This window comes from Ips typographus, linkage group LG12 (genome assembly GCF_016097725.1).
Source record: "Ips typographus isolate SLU linkage group LG12, UJ_Ityp_2.0, whole genome shotgun sequence".
Lineage (NCBI taxonomy): Eukaryota > Metazoa > Arthropoda > Insecta > Coleoptera > Curculionidae > Ips > Ips typographus.
The window spans coordinates 1049199-1068034 of NC_138433.1; the positions used below are offsets into that span (position 1 = coordinate 1049199).

At 38.5% G+C, this 18836-nt stretch overlaps 3 protein-coding genes and 2 long non-coding RNA genes across 11 annotated transcripts; 2 read left to right on the forward strand and 3 right to left on the reverse strand.

The window, feature by feature from the left end:
* Nucleotides 1-639: 639 nt before the first annotated feature.
* Ugt50B3 (UDP-glycosyltransferase family 50 member B3) lies at nt 640-7554 on the reverse strand. 3 transcript variants are annotated; one of them, XM_081990585.1, is made up of 6 exons: nt 7434-7554; nt 3556-3885; nt 3242-3499; nt 1524-1766; nt 1244-1469; nt 640-1183 (listed from the first exon to the last, which is right to left on the reverse strand). In XM_081990585.1, exons 2-6 carry the CDS (start codon nt 3871-3873, stop codon nt 666-668), a joined length of 1563 nt encoding a protein of 520 aa, XP_081846711.1. In that variant the 5' UTR covers nt 3874-3885; nt 7434-7554; the 3' UTR covers nt 640-665. The 3 variants fall into 3 exon arrangements, with proteins under 3 accessions (XP_081846711.1, XP_081846712.1, XP_081846710.1); XM_081990586.1 differs by lacking the exon at nt 7434-7554 and adding an exon at nt 7084-7237; XM_081990584.1 differs by lacking the exon at nt 7434-7554 and having other exon boundaries at nt 3556-3927.
* LOC145736267 (uncharacterized) lies at nt 2128-2828 on the reverse strand. Its single transcript, XR_014179860.1, has 2 exons — nt 2686-2828; nt 2128-2257 (listed from the first exon to the last, which is right to left on the reverse strand). It is a non-coding gene; the product is annotated as an uncharacterized LOC145736267 (long non-coding RNA).
* On the forward strand, nt 2257-2898 carry LOC145736266 (uncharacterized). Its single transcript, XR_014179859.1, has 2 exons — nt 2257-2664; nt 2822-2898. It is a non-coding gene; the product is annotated as an uncharacterized LOC145736266 (long non-coding RNA).
* A 1591-nt stretch (nt 7555-9145) lies between the features above and the next one.
* LOC145736261 (facilitated trehalose transporter Tret1-like) lies at nt 9146-14139 on the reverse strand. Of its 3 annotated transcripts, none has more exons than XM_081990589.1 (4): nt 13989-14139; nt 10613-10747; nt 10182-10472; nt 9146-10129 (listed from the first exon to the last, which is right to left on the reverse strand). In XM_081990589.1, the coding sequence occupies exons 2-4, from the start codon at nt 10716-10718 to the stop codon at nt 9249-9251; spliced, it is 1278 nt and encodes a 425-aa protein (XP_081846715.1). In that variant the 5' UTR covers nt 10719-10747; nt 13989-14139; the 3' UTR covers nt 9146-9248. The 3 variants fall into 3 exon arrangements, with proteins under 3 accessions (XP_081846715.1, XP_081846714.1, XP_081846713.1); XM_081990588.1 differs by lacking the exon at nt 13989-14139 and adding an exon at nt 13706-13848; XM_081990587.1 differs by lacking the exon at nt 13989-14139 and adding an exon at nt 10988-11206.
* Lon (lon protease homolog, mitochondrial) lies at nt 11411-17949 on the forward strand. Of its 3 annotated transcripts, none has more exons than XM_081990576.1 (13): nt 11411-11791; nt 11839-12169; nt 12222-12534; nt 12598-12727; nt 13385-13689; nt 13747-13976; nt 14328-14520; nt 14675-14833; nt 14887-15091; nt 16886-17051; nt 17104-17290; nt 17343-17532; nt 17591-17949. In XM_081990576.1, the coding sequence occupies exons 1-13, from the start codon at nt 11492-11494 to the stop codon at nt 17741-17743; spliced, it is 2862 nt and encodes a 953-aa protein (XP_081846702.1). In that variant the 5' UTR covers nt 11411-11491; the 3' UTR covers nt 17744-17949. The 3 variants fall into 3 exon arrangements, with proteins under 3 accessions (XP_081846702.1, XP_081846703.1, XP_081846704.1); XM_081990577.1 differs by having other exon boundaries at nt 12225-12534; XM_081990578.1 differs by having other exon boundaries at nt 11412-11791; nt 12291-12534.
* The last annotated feature ends 887 nt before the right edge of the window (nt 17950-18836 follow it).

Below are 18836 nucleotides of genomic sequence, written 5' to 3' on the forward strand. Positions count from 1 at the left end.
ACTATACTAACAGCGACCATTTTGGATTTTCCTAAATCAAAGTGACTTTTTTTAACTAAATTTAACCTGGGGAACACAAATCTGACGTCCATTTTGCTCTAACTGGCGCCGTTTCGGAGATGACCTTGAAATAATGTCAATCTTGACACTTTGGTGCGTGGCACCCTTGCAAAATGACATTTCGACAAATGACGCTTATTGTATTTAAGCAGTTGAGGTTAATTTTGAAAATAAATATTTTCTGAAAAAAATCGTAAGGTTGAAAATTCTTGACAATTCTAGTTTTTAATTTTCAAGGTAAAACGGTGCAAGGTACCAAAAAAGTGTATATACGGTAAAAGTTGCATCCCATCGCGGGTGCATTAGTGATAAAAATATGTTTATACAGGGTGTTTCAAATAAGCGAGTTATGAACGATTTTCTGGAAAAGTGCACACAGTGGTCAAATTAATAAAACTGTAAAGTGAGTAAAAACGGCCCAGCCCTATATTTAAGCAATTGATTCGGCCCAGCTCTATGCACTTAGGTAAGCAACCCTACATACACCAAAGTCTAAGAAGGGTTGCCTATAGCGTAGAATTAATCAACGTGGCAGCTGTCAGAGGAAAGTAATTATTATTAAATAAACACACTAAAACGTCCTAAGTAATAATTTATTCTCTGTACTACTCCACTTTAATACTTTTCCTAGGTAGATCCAGGGTAACCTCGTGCTTGGGCAGTATCCGTAGCAGTCTCAACAGTTTGGTGACTAAACTGCACATTCCTAAGGTCAGTAACACTAAAAAGGCTATCACATCCAACGAATAATACTCGATCACCCCCATGTTTCGACTGGGCGACCTTAAATGGGGCGCCCCCTTATATTTAAGCACATACTCGGTCCAGTACACAGCCTTTTGTAGGGGAGTTTCGGTTTGGTCCAGCAGCAATCTCTGACGATGCTTCACTTGACTTTTATACCGCGGATCTCTAATCACCGTCTTGATTGCCCTCAATAACACTTCGGGGGTGATGGTGAACAGATCCAGTCGTATGGCGTAACCGTCACTTTCCGCTTTAGCGGCGTTGGAATCGTGATCGCAAAACACTGGAAGTACCACCGCTGGCACTCCATGGTACACGGTTTCGAAGGTGCTCAACAGTCCACCATGGGTCACGAAAGCCTTTAATTTTGGATGACCTGCGTTTTGGTGTCCATTTTAATTTATGCAACTTGATTTTTTTTTTGGTTTTTACGAACCTAAAATGTCTTGTTGTGGCAACCATTTACCGATCATAACGTTGCCGGGTAAATCGGTTAGATCGTCACCCTCATACTTCCACAGAACCCTCTGGGGCAAGTTACGAAACACCATCGTCAGCAAAACGCGAAAGTACTCGGGGAAGTTGCTGGCCTTCACCGAGGAGCCCATGCTGAAGTAAATGAAACCAGGTTCTCCCGAACCGTTGATAAACCGCTCCAAGTCCTGGGGAAAAGTAATTTTTTTTTTAATTATTCACTGAGAAAAGTTTAAACTGACCTCGGGGAGTTTTTTGGCAGGTTTACAGTGAACGCAAGCAATCTCGGCCACGTTGGGCAGAAACGGTCTGGCGTAGGTCAGGATGGGATGTCCGTTTTGCAGGATGAAACTGACATTTTTCGACATTTCGTAGATTCCGGGAACGTCCTGACCGAAATGTTTCCTCACGATCCCTTGCAACTTACCCCTGGTCATTAAGGAGTGCATCACGCTGGCTAGCACGTGATAACCAAAATTTTCCACCTGTCAATAGCTTTAGTTTTGTTAACCGTAAACCACCGCCCTCTATACTAGAAAGCCTAAAATGTGTCACTTTTGTTTTGTACACAAACCTATTCAGATGTAGTAAGAAATATGTTTTTTTTTTATTGTTTCGTGTAGTTGATTGCAAGTTGTGAGTGACAAATCAAAAACGTGATTAAATTTTTGGAAACGTCACAATATGGACTGCAATGTTTAACTTTGACGCCCTCTAGCGGCCAAACCGTCAAAGCTACAAGGTCATGTGACCATATTTTTGGAAACCTCACAGTCTGGACTATCTTTTACCTTCTTTGACTTTTTGACGTAACTCTTCAAATAAGCAAGTTATTGAAGATTGAAGAAAAAGTGGTCACACTCATTGTTTTCTTAAGCAATGCTGAACTTTGGCTCCCTCTAGCGGCCAAACGGTGTAAGTTATTGAGTCATGTAGCCATATTTTTGGAAACGTCACAGTCTGGACTATCGTTTGACTTTTTGACGTAACCCGTCAAATAACCGAGTTATTAACGATTAAAGCAAAGGGAGTATAATATCAAAAATTCCAAAAATCAATGTCATTACGGTCGAAATTCCCTTGAAACAAATGACTATTCTAATGGGATTTCCCGTAAAAGCGCATAAATAGCGGAAGGAAAATTAGACCTTACTGATTTGTCAATATTTTTATTTTTCAAATTGTTTCGTACATTTGATAAGTTTTTTCAAAAAAATGTCAAAATCACGTAACTTTTTGGAATTTGAAAATTTTGAAATTTTTTGAAACACTTTACGGTCACGTGACTTCGCCATTTTGTTAATTTAATCAGTGTAATCAGTGTTTTCTTCAACAGAGCTGAACTTTGGCGCCCTCTAGCGGCCAAACGGTGACAGATACAAGGTCATTTGATTACATTTTTACCTTCTATGACTTTTTGACGTAACTCTTCAAATAAGCGAGTTATTGAAGATTGTAGAGAAAGTGGTCACACTCACTGTTTTCTTCAGCGATGCTGAATTTCGGAGCCCTCTGGCGGCCAAACCGCCAAAGTTACAAGGTCATGTGACCATATTTTTGGAAACGTCACAGTATGGACTATCTTTTATCTTCTATGACTTTTCCACGTGACTCGTCCCGTAAGCCAGCTATTTAGGGCCAAAGTAGAAGTAGTCAAAACTACTCCTCTGGTCTGCAATGCTTAACTTTGCCGCGCTCTAGCGGCCAAACCGTCAAAGTTACAAGGTCATGTGACCATATTTTTGGAAACCTCACAATCTGGACTATCTTTGGTGGCTTGAAAAAAAGTTTTGATTTTAAACCGTAAAAATGCATCTAATCCTCAAAAAACCACAATTTCCACAATACAAACAAACGCAAACTGTCACCACTATTTCCGCCATATTGGAATTTTTGACAGCGCACTTTCTAGGCTTTCTAGTATAGTAGGCGGTGCGTAAACACGTGTAACTTGACATACTCTTTGCAAAAAAGTCATGTGGTCGTTGAAAGGTTTGGCCAAAAATGGGGTAACCGAATACGGTGTAGGATTCCCCGCTAACGAAGCGGACCCCATGTACATCCCCACCGTGTTAATGTAGATAAAGGGGGCGCCGTAAAAATGTACAAACCCCATGGCGCATTCTGGGTAAGCCCCGTCCAGAACGAGCAGATCAAATTTCTGGCCGGAGCGCAGCAACTCTTTGGTTTCCGGATCGGAAAGCAACACGTCGCAAGCCTGCAATTGCCACAAATCAAGCACTTTTCGCTAAAAAATTTGAATTTTTTTGGTACCTCGTACCCAAATTTAATCATATCCAACAGTGGTACCGGTTCTTCACCTTTAATACGCGCCCCCACCAGGTCCCAGTTGGTAAAATTGTTTATGTAGACTACGTAGCTAGTTGGGGTGACTTCTTCTAGACCCTCCAGATAGAAATCACTAGGAAACGCATTGAGGAAGGTGATGTTGTGTCCTCGAGGTATTAAACCGCGAGCCAGCTCGAAAAATGGTATTTTATGCGACTTGGTGCCGCCCATTGTGATCATCAGGATGTTGGCGCAGGTGCAACAGTGTATCACAGTGAACAGTAGCGCCCATTTCAGGTACATGATAACCAGGACCTGTTGAAGAAGAAAAACGACCTTCACCTTATTCATTATATAAATAAAGAAATTTCACTTTCTTCAAGCAGATTACCGAAACCGACCCGGAATATGGTATATTATAGTTACTTTCACCTGTTCTTCATCTGTGTGTGTAGTATAACGAACGTTTCGTAACTACACTCGTGTTATGAAAGAAATCCTCTGAAGAATGTTTACGATGATTAAACACATTTTTCTCTTATCGAAATGTAGGTTATTTTTTGCAATTCAGTTTGTGACGTAACACACTGATTTACCATGTAAATTGTAGGATTGAATTAAACCAGCTTCCATGACCCATCCAACACAGTGTCATTTCATTGATTATGCCCCCCTTTGACGTTTCTTAATTTGACACTGATACGTCATTAAAATGTTTGTTTTCAAACTAATTTCGACCATACTGACTTGATTGATTTAAATAATTTACTGCGAATTCGTAAAAATAACTTTCACGTTATTAAAATATGCGCGTAATGGGTAAATGTCAAATAAAGTTTAAAAAGCGTTCCGTATCAGATTTGTTGACTTCTTAGGTAACAACCGTGCATATCGAGGTGTAAAGTGTATAAATATTCAAATCGAAGAATTTCAACGTGCTTTTACTTTTGCTAGTAAATGCAAGTGTGGGCTTGCTTTACCAGAATTATTATTATACTGGGTAAATCAAAAAAAAAAAATGTAGGCTATTGCAACGTGACACACTTTGAGATTTTTTGCGTTTTCTTGACATTTATGTCACGTTTTTGGAGATGGCAACCTTGTTTTAGCACTTTAGCTAAATTGGCTATCCAGCACCTTTACAATCTAGTGAAAGGACTGCATTTAACCAAGCATTGTTAGCCTTGATTGTAAAAACATATAGGAAACCATCACTCTGGTCGAAAAACCCTATTAATACGGATTTTCTCTGTCTAGTATATAAATACAAATAGAAAGCCAAAGAGAGAAAAGACGATGAATCGCAGCGAAGCAAAACAAACCATTGTGCAACTTTACTATTATAACGGGTCACAAAACGCTTAATTTCGGTTTTCTCTGGCTACCGTAACCGAGCGGAAAAATTGGATTTACGTAACCAAAGAGTCGACGACCATTGGTATCAACCATAATAGGTTTTTTGGGGGAAAATATTTAAAAAAGCCAATAACTCATAAAATGGCCGTCACTCACGTGACCTAAAGGTCACATGAGTAACTCAGTGGGTAGTTTGTTATGCATATAGTGCACATGTGGACTTGGTTTAGTTAATTAAGCTCCTTAAATAGGTACATAACGAATTAAATAATATAGAATAGATACACGTAAACGCCTGATGGTTTTAGTGTAAAACAACATACCTTACATATTGAGAAATCTTCTCAACCAACAGGAACAGTTGCTATATTATTGGGCTTAAACAACGCCACCAGTCTAGTTGATGTAAAATTACCACAGTTTCCACTTTAAACACAAAATTATAACAGAAAAACGATGATTTTAAAGCGCAAACTGAAAAAAGTTAACCCAACTTGCAATTAGGATTGAAATGTCAAAAATCAATTAAACGTCAAAGGGGCATAATCAATGAAATGAAAGTGCACGGTGTTGGATGGGTCATGGAAGCTGGTTTAATTCAATCCTATACAAATTGCAATTTTTATGAATTCGCGGTAAATTATTAAATCATCATGTCGGTATGGTTGAAATTAGTTTGAAACCAAACGCTGGTGTAACAATGGGTTATTAGGGCAGGCGAAAATAGACCTTAATGACATATCAGTGGTTAAGTCAAGTAACAAAAACTGTCAAGATAAATTGTTGAATAACCAGGGATGTAAATCTTTATGGAAATTTTTCCTAAAAAATTGGATTTAAGCAGTTGAGGTTAACTTTGAAAATAAAAAATTTTCTGAATGTATTCCTTGAAAATTCTTGACAATTTTAGTTTTTAATTTTTCACGGTCAAACGGTGCATGTTATCAAAAAAGTGTATAGAAGGTAAAAGTTGTATCCCATCGAGGTACATTTGTGGTAAAAACTGCAGACCTCTAACCTGAAACGTTCCTGAGATATTGAGCAAAAACTGAAAAAAACGAGAGTCAAATTTCACGCCCTCTAGCGACTAAACAAAGCAACTTAGCCGTGCCCGCGCAACTTCACGTGATAGCCCCGTTCATTAGCTTTCTTTTGTTTTATGGTGGTTTTATGCAGAGTGTTTCAAATAAGCGAGTTATGGACGATTTTCTGGGAAAGTGCACCAAAATTTCGTTCAAATTGGGAATTTCTGCTTTCGACGAGAGTGGTCAAAGTAGGCTGGTAGAGCAAAAACAATCGAATATCGATACAAACATTTTACATCAAGTAGGCCTAGAATTTGACGTAGATTCCAAAAGTCGAATAAAATATTATAAGTTTGGTTTGTTGCTCAAATTTGGGACACCCTGTTACAAGGATGTTAAAAAGTCATTGAATCACCGTGTAAACTACTCCATTGTATTGCCATTAACTCGGTTATTTTAACAATTATAGGGTGGTTCAATATACCAATTTGTAGTCCTTGAAATTCTCTTTTGACCACCCTGTATAGCGTTTTTACCTAAAACATCGAATAACTAAGTTATTTACTGTCAAACCTGAGTTGTTTGATTGTAACAGTTTTTACTGTGACAGCCCATAATTCTGTTATTTTGACAGTTACAGGGTGGTTCAATATACCAAGTTGTAGGCCTTGAAACTGTTTTTTGATCACACTGTATATCATATATTGTAGAAATGTTAGGCTACCGAAAAATTAAAGCTTTTATACCGGAAAGTTTATAAATAATATTTTTTTTTAAATTCGCATTATTTTGAAAAGTGTTGAGGTTAGGTTTACAACAATTTTTCAGAAAGTTTATTTTCCGGAAAAAATTGGAAAATCTGAAAATTCAAAAAAGTGTGGGTCAGACTGTGACAGTACAGACGAAAAAAGTCACACTCTAAACCACACTCAAGCTATTCTGATGAGTAATTTAAAACAACGAAACTTCCCCCTGATATACTAACAAAATGCACTTTTCTAAATGGCATATTTAAGAGGCAGTTAGTACCCAAATCACATTTTAAATAATGCAATCAATAACTCCCTATTTGGTGGTAATTTATTGAACCAACTGCGCGTTGTTTTGCGGTTCTGTGCGGTACCATCCTCACCTCAAAAACAAAATTTGAAACTCACTCACACATTACTCACTGGCACTTATTATCCACACTGTAGAAGTTATGGTATATTATGCCACTGTCGTGGTACCGAGAAGAAATGATATGCGATCGGTACCAGCGCGACTGCCGTAATGATCTGAGTGGTACCGGTCAACTTTTACCAGTACCAGTACCAAACGTTACGACAACGAATTAGATATTATATTGATTTAAAGTGTGAAGAAGGGTTATCAAATACAAATCAGGCAATTTGTATTTTGTGATTTTTATCTTCTTTTTGTATGTTTATTTCCGTTTTTAAATCATTTTCTAGTACATTAATTTGATATAAAAGAACTTACCTTTAGTGAAGCAAAATTAACTAACAATCAGGGCTTCGTCAACTGCAAAACTAACTAAATTACGAATACTATTATTGTTTGTAGCTTAAATATTAAAAGATAAGAATAAATGTGAAAAGTCATTCGCAAATATTACTTTTTTTGATGAAACTTTACTTCGTGTGTATTTGTCCACACGCTCTGGTTGAGATATACACAACATAATCCTTCAAGTTGAAGGAATTTGTACAAAATTAAACGTCATTATTCTGAAAATTTTACGTATATTTTGTTAATTCATTTCTGAAAATTGTACAAAAAATTATTAAAAAATACTAAAATTAGGAACTGAGAGATTTATGGAAATACTTGCACCTTAACAACTGACATTTTTACCATCGAGGTGTAATAGGACGTAAAAGAAATTCCTTGTATTTGTTTAAGACTTTTAGTTTTCAGCGAATGGGATTATTTTGACAAAACCTTGACGTTATAAATGATTGTTAAATACCAGATAATATTAAGTATTTAATAAAATCATCAAGTTTTTCTGCAACCTTGAGAATCAGTCTGCAAATATGGTGGTTGGAGAAGCCGTAACGTATGTTACGAAACGACTGCATTGGAATTTATTGTTGTTATTATTGACAATTTGGTGGTTTTTTTCTGTTACGTTTACGATGTGGTCGGCCTTTACCACTCTTAAAACGTCATAATCTACTCGAGAACCTATTGTGTAACTTGAAATTTATGTGCAAAGTAATTTCTTTATAGTTTCATCAGAATTACGTTTAATACCTTCATCTATTAACTAGTGTGTGTGCGAGAGAGAAATTAATTTTGTAACCCCCGGTTAGTAGGCAACCACAATTACGGTTCGGGCAAATGTGGGTTACATACTTTAGTTTTTCGGTAGCGTGACATTTCTACTGTGTACGGTATACAGGGTGAACAAAAGACAATTTCAAGGTTTTGTTTTCACAAATTGGTATATTGAACCATCCGGTAACTGTCAAAATAACAGAGCTCACAGTAAAAACTGTCAAAATCAAAAAACAATAAATAACTCACGTTATTCGACGTTTTCGGTAAAAACGTTACATGGGGTGGTCAAAAGGGAATTTCAAGGGCTACAAATTTGGTATATTGAACCACCCTATAATTTCCAAAATAACCGAGTTGTTGACAATACAAGGTAGTAGTTTACAGGGTGATCCAATGAATTTTTAACATCTTTGTAACAGGGTGTCCCAAATTTGAGCATCAAACCAGACTTTTTTTTTCGATTTTTGGCATCTACGTCAAATTCTAGACCTACTTGATGTAAAATGTTTGTATCGATATTCAATTGTTTTTGATCTAGCAGCTTTTGACCACTTTGAAAGCAGAAATTCCCAATTTGAGCAAAATTTTGGTGTACTTTTCCAGAAAACTGTCCATAACTCGCTTATTTAAAACACCCTGTATAAACACACCATATAACAAAAGAAAGATAATGAACGGGGCTATCACGTGATGTTGTGCAGGCTCGGCTAAGTTGCCTCGTTTAGCCGCTAAAGGGCGTCAAAGGTGACTCTCGTTTTTTGCAGTTTTTGCTCAGTATCTCAGGAACGTTTCAAGTTAGAATTCTGACATTTTTTCCACAAATGCATCTCGATGGGATGCAACTTTTACCTTCTATACACTTTTTTGGTACCACGCACCGTTTGACCTTGAAAAATAAAAAACTGAAATTGTCAAGAATTTTCTAGGGAAAATTTTTAATAAATTTAATTTTCCGGAAACTTTACATCCCTGTACATATCACAGATTTAAATAGACATTTTTTTAGGAATGTTACTTCATTAACTGTTGTTGGATTTCCTCTAAAGTGCGCCCCTTAGTCTCAGGCACCCATCTAACCGCCAAAATGGCGGTAATAAAACAACTAAGACCGTACAACAAAAAGGCTCCGTACAAGCCCACGTACGTGTTCATGGCAGTGAACACGACGGAAGCGATCAGATAAGCCACCCCGAAAGTACCGTTCAAAATGCACAAGCTTTTGTACTTGATATTACCGGTGAACAGCTCCCCCAGCATTAAGGTGGGAATAATCCCCATCCCGGGAGAGAAAACTACGATAAACGCCAACAAACCCGCTAGAGGGAACCACTCCAACCCGTCCAGGTTAACCAACTGGTACTCCTTAAGGGCAAAATACACTGACATTAGTACTAAAACGATACCGCAACTGGTGACGGATAAGGTGAAGGTGATTCTCCGTCCGAATTTTTCGATTCCCGCACTGCAAATTAAGTTAAACACCGCGGAAGTGGCCAGAAAAATGATGGACGAAACCTGCGGACTGAAATTCCCTCCCGCTTGGTGGAAAATCATTTGACAGTAGTTGGTAAACACTGACACTCCGCAAAACTGTTGCCCCGCCCTTAACAACACCCCAGCCCTTAAAGCCCTTCTGTTGTTCTTGACTGTCAATATTTCTCTAAAACCACTCTGTTCGCTCAATTGTCTGTCTACAGCCACTTTCATCATTGAATACTCCTCCTCAACGTCCTCCATTCCCCTCAATATTCTCAGGGATCTTTTAGCTTTGTCGGTTTCATTGTTTTTGATCAGTTGGTAGGGGGATTCGGGCAGAAAGTACATTAAAACAAGAAATATTACCGAAGGCACCATGCAAATGTAGGTCGTGGTTATCACATCCAGGTAACTCCCTAAAAAAGTGTAAAAAGTCAATAATATCCCCAAGAGAAGAGTTGGTTTTACCTAAAGCTGTGATGATAGTGGACCCTAAGTACACGGTGAAAATGGGTAGGAAAGCCCAGGTGCCGCGCACTTTAGGGCTGGTGATTTCTCCGATGTAAGGCGGCCCCGCGCTGAAAAACACCGCGTCCCCAATTCCGGCCGCGAATCTCGCGGCGTAGAACGCCCACTTGGACACCGCAAACAACACAATGATCCACGAGACCAAATGGGGCACCCCCAAGAACCATAAAGACTTCTTGGTGCCGAGCAATTCGGATATTCGAAAGTAGAAAACGGCGAAAATAATCATCCCTAAAAACAAATTAATTTAATCAACTAAACAAAGATGGCGATTGGCGTCGTGACATCTGACATCTGTCAAACAATTTCTGGTCATCTTTGTCTAGCTCATTGATTTGTAGTGCTTTCTCACTTCTTATCATTACACTTACCCAAGGGTTGGAAAATCAAAAATAGGGAGGCTTCCTGTTCATTGATGTTGTAGTTGATCTTGTCTTGGGTTAGTACCAAGCTGAAGGGTGAGCTCCACGCCCACATAAAACCTATGGAGAGGCATCCAAGGGCCACTGCAATATTAAAATTATCTGGTAATACATTTCCTATATGATGTAGGATGTAGTTTGAGAAAAAAGTTTCAAGGATACGTTATTTCTAAACCGAAATAAGCAAACACGCGTATTTTTTTAAAGATTACAAGACCTAACGCAATATCAACAACGAAAGGTCGTTTTCTTTATCGCTTATGATACAACAAATTTGGTTAACTAACTTTGAAAATGGTGTCTTTGAATACCTTTACAACTTACCGACTAACAAACACAAAATTTGAGGCAAATGCTTTTCATTCTCCTCGATTTTCTCGACAAAGTCGAATTTGCCATTTTTCTTCACCTCATCCATTTTCACTGCTCAAACATCCGCACTGTCACCTTTTGAAATCTCGACTAATTGTCGAAACAATCGTTATAATAAACATTATTAAATAAACCATAAAACCAACGGTCGCATAAATGTTATCAAACTGTCTTTTATTACGTTAGCAAATCTATTTTAGTTGACTTTCTATTTTTAATTTCTTTCAACGCGTAGGCAAAACGTCCTTGACGGATTAATAACCAAAAAAATAAAACTTCGCAAATGAAGTATATCATGGTACGGATCTTTAAACGATTTTGTTACGTACACTTAACCGTAACACTAGTCACTCCCAAAACTTAACGGCATTGTTTGAGGTTAGAAATTTTAATTTTTCATATCGACATTGATTATCGCAAATTTTGAAATGTTTTTCTAGTTGTTGATTGTCCGCGATGAGTTTTCTTAAGCTTGCCCGCCACCCTAAACTCGCTAACGTACCGAAAACATTAACGCGAGTGTCTAGGTCGCTTCAAACCGATTCCCTATCTTTGAAGGAACATTCTAGAAGAGCTTCTGTGCCCCTTTTTAATCGAAGATTAACCGTAAACCTTGCTAGAAGTAGAGTGCTTCAGCAGACGAGAACGTTAGCTTCAGTACGGTATTTAAGTAGTAAAAGTGATGGAACTGATGATGTCCCACCTGAAGAGGAGCCATACAACCCCCAACTGCCAGCTACAGTGGCAGTACCTGAGGTAGGTTAGTTACAAACTCTTCAATTAGGTCTAACCAGTAATTGTAGGTTTGGCCTCATGTTCCTGTCATAGCAATATCAAGAAACATTGTCTTTCCACGCTTTATTAAACTGATTGAACTCACTAACCCTCAACTGATTGAGTTGATTCGACGTAAAGTGAAACTCAATCAGCCTTATTGCGGTATTTTCTTAAAAAAAAACGAAGAAAACGAGTCGGAAGTGGTTAATAACATTGAGGAGGTGTACAAAGTAGGGGTGTTTGCTCAAATCCATGAAATGCAGGATTTAGGGGACCGTTTACGTTTGGTAGTGATGGCGCACCGACGCATTAAAATAACGGGACAAATTTTCGATGCTGTCGACGAGGAAGTGCCAGGTAATTCAGTCATTGTGACTTGCTAGAGTTCTAAGTGACTTCTACCTCCTAGAAGAAGGGACTCCACTGAAAATTCACTTCCCTGCTTTCAACACAACTATTAAAGTGCCCAACATTTCAGAGGAGGCGGACGCGCGAGGACGTCGCAAAAATCGCGCAAATCGCATCAAAAAGTCACACCCGGAAATCAAGAGTGTGGAGGAGGAGCCCAAAGCACCTCCACAACCTGGTGCTGAACCTCTGTTGATGGCCGAAGTTGAGAATGTAGTGCATAACAAGTTTAGACAGACTGAGGAAGTTAAAGCACTGACTCAGGAGGTTATCAAGACCATTAGGGATATTATTAGTTTAAATCCCTTGTACAGGTATTAACCAGTTTAAAAAAATTTTAAAAACTTGTATTAGCAGTTGCTGGGGGGGGATTGTAGGGATAGTTTGCAGCAAATGATGCATCAGGGTCAAAGGGTGGTGGACAATCCAGTTTACCTTAGTGACTTGGGGGCTGCTTTAACAGCCGCAGAAAGCAAAGAGTTGCAAGAGGTTTTGGAGGAATTAGATGTGAGTATTTGTCATTTTAACGTCCCAAAATATTTTGTTTGAATGTTGCCAATTCACGAGTGTAAACAGATGATAAACGTTTTCAGGTTGCTATCAATCAATCAAGTAATGAGTCAGCTGTATTATACCAGTTGTTTGAATTAGTTTGATTTAACAAATGAAAATCATGCTTAAAGTTAAATTCAATATAGACATTATACAGGGTGGTTAAAAACAGTTTTAGGGCCTATATGAATATTAGAAATAGATAAGACTCAAGAGTTAGTTCCTGATGTGCTATGAATGAGATTTTTGATTTTGGTACACTGTTGCATTTAATCTTAAATAACTTTCTAATTTGTCATGGTTTGTTAAGACTTTTATATGTCTATGGATTGCTATTGAAATGGGCTTTCCACCAATACCCCCCTTGGGTTGGTAGGTTTGACGGTTTGGCCGCCAGAGGGCTTTAAAGATGACCCATGAATTTTAAACATTTTTGGTGCAGTGTTTCAGTTAATCTTAAATAACTTTCTAATTTGGCATGGTTTGTTAAGACTTTTATATGTCCATGGAAAGCTATTGAAATGGGCTTTCCAACAACACCCTCACTTGGGTTGATAGGTTTATCAGTTTGGGCGCTAGAGGGCGTCAAATTTGAACTCAATCTTTCCACAGATACCCAAGAGACTAATGCTGTCACTCTCCCTCCTGAAAAAAGAGTACGAACTGTCCAAACTACAACAAAAAATCGGACGAGAAGTGGAAGAAAAAGTGAAACAGCACCATCGCAAATACATTCTTCAGGAGCAACTTAAGGTGATTAAAAAGGAACTAGGACTGGAGAAAGAAGACAAGGACGCCATCGGTGACAAGTTCCGGGAACGAATCAAAGACAAAGTGCTGCCGCAAGCTGTTAGCGCAGTGATTGAAGAGGAACTGAACAAGCTAAACTTCCTGGAGAGTCACAGTTCCGAGTTCAAGTGAGTTGGTATTTACGTCACTGTACGGTGATTTTGGTTATTGTGAGGCCGAAACAGCGTGACCCGAAACTATCTGGACTGGCTGACGTCACTCCCGTGGGGAATCCAAAGCGAGGAGAATCTAAATCTTCAACAGGCCTCCGACATACTGGACCAAGATCATTACGGTATGGAGGACATAAAGAGGAGAATTCTGGAATTTATCGCGGTCAGCCAGTTGAAAGGCAGCACTCAGGGAAAGATTTTATGTTTTCACGGTCCACCCGGTGTAGGCAAAACCAGTATAGGTTAGTACTTACAATCTACATTTACAATCCAACTTCTAAGTCCACTTTTACACACACACACTGTATAATTTTAGGTTAGATACATCAGCATTTAAAGTGTGATTGATATAAATACAAATTTTAAGTTTAAAAGACAAAAAATCTGGGAAAATTCAAATTGTAGTAAACAAAACATCATTCTAACCTATAAATTGGTAATTTTGCTTGCATCTGTCAAGCAGCTTGACGCACGTAAATGTCACTATAGACGTCCATATGTCAAGCTTGCCAATTTCATAACAAGGTTGACTTTGAAGTAAAATGGTAAATGCAACTTAAAGGGTTTTAACATTTTTCCTGTTTGTTCTTCAGCTAGATCGATTGCGCGCGCGTTAAACAGAGAATACTTCCGTTTTTCGGTGGGGGGGATGACTGACGTGGCGGAAATTAAAGGTCATCGACGCACCTACGTAGGCGCAATGCCCGGTAAAGTAATCCAGTGCCTGAAGAAAACCCGTACGGAAAATCCCTTAGTTTTGATCGACGAAGTGGATAAAATCGGAAAGTAGGTGGTTCACCAGGAGGAAACGGAATTTTGCTAATAGAATGTGACAGAAGAAGCTGACAATTGCGTGTTCCTGTCACATTCTACTCTTGATAGTTCCCTTTCCTGGTTTCAAGACTGCGCACCCTGGTGGTCTAGTAATTTTGTATTTTAGAGGTTATTCCGGAGACCCGAGTTCAGCGTTGCTGGAATTGTTGGATCCGGAGCAAAACTCCAACTTTCTAGACCACTACCTGGACGTTCCAGTTGATCTATCCAAAGTTTTGTTCATTTGCACGGCAAACGTAGTGGAAACTATACCGGAACCTTTACGGTGATTACACGAACTTAAGGGAAATTTCTAACCGTATTAGTTTTACTGTTTAGGGACCGAATGGAAATGATTGACATGTCGGGTTATGTGGCGGAGGAAAAACTGGCCATTGCCAAGCAATACTTGTTACCGCAAGCTATGAGAGACAGCGGCCTCAAGGAAAACCAGATTAAAGTGGAAGACGAAGCGTTAAATGTTTTGATAAGGAGTTATTGCAGGGAGAGCGGCGTCAGGAATTTACAAAAACACATCGAAAAGGTAACCTAACCTAACCAATCGCAAAATTACTCCCTTATTTGACAAGTTACGTCAAAATGTCATAGAAAACAAATGATAGAGCAGATTTTAAGCTTTCCAAAAATATCTCCACTTGAGTTGATTGATTACACCGTCTGGCCGCTAGAGGGCGTCAAAGTTCCTTCACCATAAAATCACATATTTTTTGACACCCACTGCTTTAACCCTAAATTACTCCCTTATTTGACAAGTTACGTCAAAATGTCATAGAAAACAAAAGATAGAGCAGATTTCAAGCTTTCCAAAAATATCCCCACACGAGTTGATTGATTACACCGTCTGGCCGCTAGAGGGCGTCAAAGTTTCTTCACCATAAAATCACATATTTTTTGACACCCGCTGCTTTAAAATATCAAAAATGTGGATAAAGAAAAAGTTATAGGGAGTCCATGTCTACTGACCACGTGTCCAACAGAACGGCCATACTTGGCGACATTGCAAAATTGACTACTAAATTAAAAATATTCAGTCAGTTTGGCAACGTTGCCGAAATGTGATTACTTAGGATTTTCAAGTGATTTTTGGAAAATTGACAATTTGGCAACATTGCTAAAATTGGCCTACTAAATTAAAAATATCGTCAATTTGGCAACGTTGCAGAAATTGGCAAGTAAATTATGAAAATGACCAATTTGGCAACATTGCAGAAATGTGATTTTTAGAAACTTGTCAATTTGGCAACCTTGCAGAAATTCGGTAATAAATTAAGAAAATTACCAATTTGGCAACGTCGCAGAAATGTGAATTTTAGAAAATTGTCATTTTGGCAACGTTGCAGAAGTTGGCAAGTAAATTAGGAAAATGACCAATTCGGCAACGTTGCAGAAATGTGATTTTTAGAAAATTGGCAACGTTGCAGAAATTGGCAAGTAAATTAGTAAAATGACCAATTTGGCAACGTTGCAGAAATGTCATTTTTAGAAAATTATCAATTTGGCAACCTTGCAGATATTAGTAAACTAGGAAAATGACCAGTCTGGCAACGTCGCAGAAATGTGAATTTTAGAAATATGTCAATTTGGCAACGTTGCAGAAATTGGCAAGTAAATTAGTAAAATGATCAATTTGGCAACGTCGCAGAAATGGGAATTTTAGCAAATTGTCCATATGGCAACGTTGCAGAAATTGGCAAGTAAATTAGGAAAATGACCAATTTGGCAACATTACAGAAATGTGATTTTTAGAAAATTGTCAATTTGGCAACCTTGCAGAAATTCGGTAATAAATTAAGAAAATTGTCAATTTGGCAACATTGCAGAAATTGGCAAGTAAATTAGGAAAATGATCAATTTGGCAACGTTGCAATAATGATCGCGTTCGTTTACCCTTCGCGGAGTTAGTGCGACGTCACGATGACGTAATGGCACAAAGCCATAATATAACCGATTGTTGAATTACGTCATTGTGACGTCACGCTCGCTCCGTGTAGTTTGACAATCTGACAACAGTGCAGAAATATGGTACTAAGAATTAATTTATTCTCTACCAGATTGCATTAAGGTACTTTTGCCCTAAAAGATCACTTAAGAGACATATTCCTTCAAAACTTTTTCAAAAAATGAAATGAGTGACTAACTCGGTTATTTGAGAAAATATCAAAAATGTGTATAAAAGTAAAGTTATAGGAAATTTTACTCTCTACCAGATTGCATTAGGATACTTTTCCCCTAAAAGGCCGTTTAAGGGAGATATTCCCTCAAAACTTTTTCAAAAAAATGAAATAAGTGCATAACTCTGTTATTTGAAACATATTAGGTGGTCAGAAAAGTGGCCTACAAAATCGTAAAAGAGGAAGCGCAATTCATAGACGTGGCAGGGGGTAATCTGCAAGATTTCGTCGGTAAACCGGTGTTTACGCACGACCGGATGTATCCTACCACGCCACCTGGTGTCGTAATGGGTTTGGCTTGGACCGCCATGGGTAAGTTGATCTCTTAACCGGACAATTCCGGTGGTAAATGGTGGTAATACAGGTGGTTCAACGTTGTACGTGGAAACGACTACCAGACGTCAACCGTCGCCCGATAAAGACGCGGAAGGCAGTTTAGAATTGACAGGTCACCTGGGTGACGTCATGAAAGAGTCGGCGAAAATCGCTTTGACAGTTGCGCGAAACTTTCTTCTCAAACACGATCCGGACAATAAATTCCTCATGAACAGGTAAACCCCCCAATCCAAATTAACAGGAATAACCTAAAAATTCCTGATCCAGCCATTTGCATTTACACGTGCCTGAGGGTGCCACGCCCAAAGACGGTCCGAGTGCCGGTTGTACCATCGTGACTGCCATGCTCTCATTGGCTAAGAACCAACCAATCAGACAGGACTTGGCCATGACCGGGGAGGTGTCGTTGATGGGAAAAGTGTTGCCAGTGGGGGGAATCAAAGAGAAAACAATTGCCGTAAGTTAAATCGGTTTAATAAAACTGACAACATCGCGCACCAATATTGAATTTGCAGGCCAAACGTTCGGGTGTAAAGTGTATCATTCTGCCCGACGAGAACCGAAAAGACTTTAACGATCTGCCCTCGTTCATCACTGAAGGATTGGAAGTGCATTTTGTCAGTCACATAGAAGAAATCTATAAAATTGCCTTTTCGGGTGAACGGTAATTTTGACGTGTTTTTTTACTGAATAAATGACAAGTTTTCCTAAGAAAACGAAATGGTCAGTGGGTTTTTTTTAAGTTTTCAAAGGGACGAAAGGACAGCGTGTCGTTGTTATTATGTAAAACTGTCTTTTTCACCTGGTTTCTATGCATGTACATAATAATTGTTGTTATATTTATGTAAGAAATTAATAAATGGATTTTTTTGCATTTATTTATTTGTATATTTAGTTTTTAGTGCTAATGAAGCAAGGTGCAAGTAAGAAGTATGCAACCCGCATTTGTCCGAACTGTAATTGTGGTTGCCTACTAGCAGGGATGACAAAATACATTTCTCTCCCACGCACACACACACAATAGCAGGGATGAAACATTTCCGGAAAATTCAAAAATAATTCCTTTTTTACATCAACTTGAAGGTATTTAGTCAGTTGAGGTTAATTTTGAAAATTCTTGACAATTCTAGTTGTTAATTTTTCAAGGTAAAACAGTGCATGGTAACAAAAAAGTGTATAGAAGGTAAAAGTTGCATCCCATCGAAGTGCATCTGTGGTACAAATTTCAGAATTCTAACTTGAAACGTTCCTGAGATATTGAACAAAAAAACTGCAAAAAACGAGAGTCAATTTTCAAGCCCTCTAGCGGCTAAACGGGGCAACTGAGCCGTGCCCGCTCAACGTCACGTGATAGCCCCGTTCATTAGCTTTCTTTTGTTATACGGTGGTTTTACACAGAGTGCTTCAAATAAGCGAGTTATGGACCATTTTCTGGAAAAGTGTACTAAAATTTCGCTCAAATTGGAAATTTCTGCTTTCCAGGAGGGTGGTCAAAGTAGGCTGCTAGAGCAAAAACAATTGAATATCGATACAAACATTTTACATCAAGTAGGCCTAGAATTTGACGTAGATTCCAAAAATCGAATACAAAATTATATAAGTTTGGTTTGTTGCTCAAATTTGGGACACCCTGTATACGCAAATATCGCTACAAGATTCATATTTGGTGTTAAACAAGTTACAAGGATGTTAAAAATTCATTGACTCACCCTGTAAACTGCTCCATTGTATTGTCAATGTAGTAGAAATGTCACGCTACCG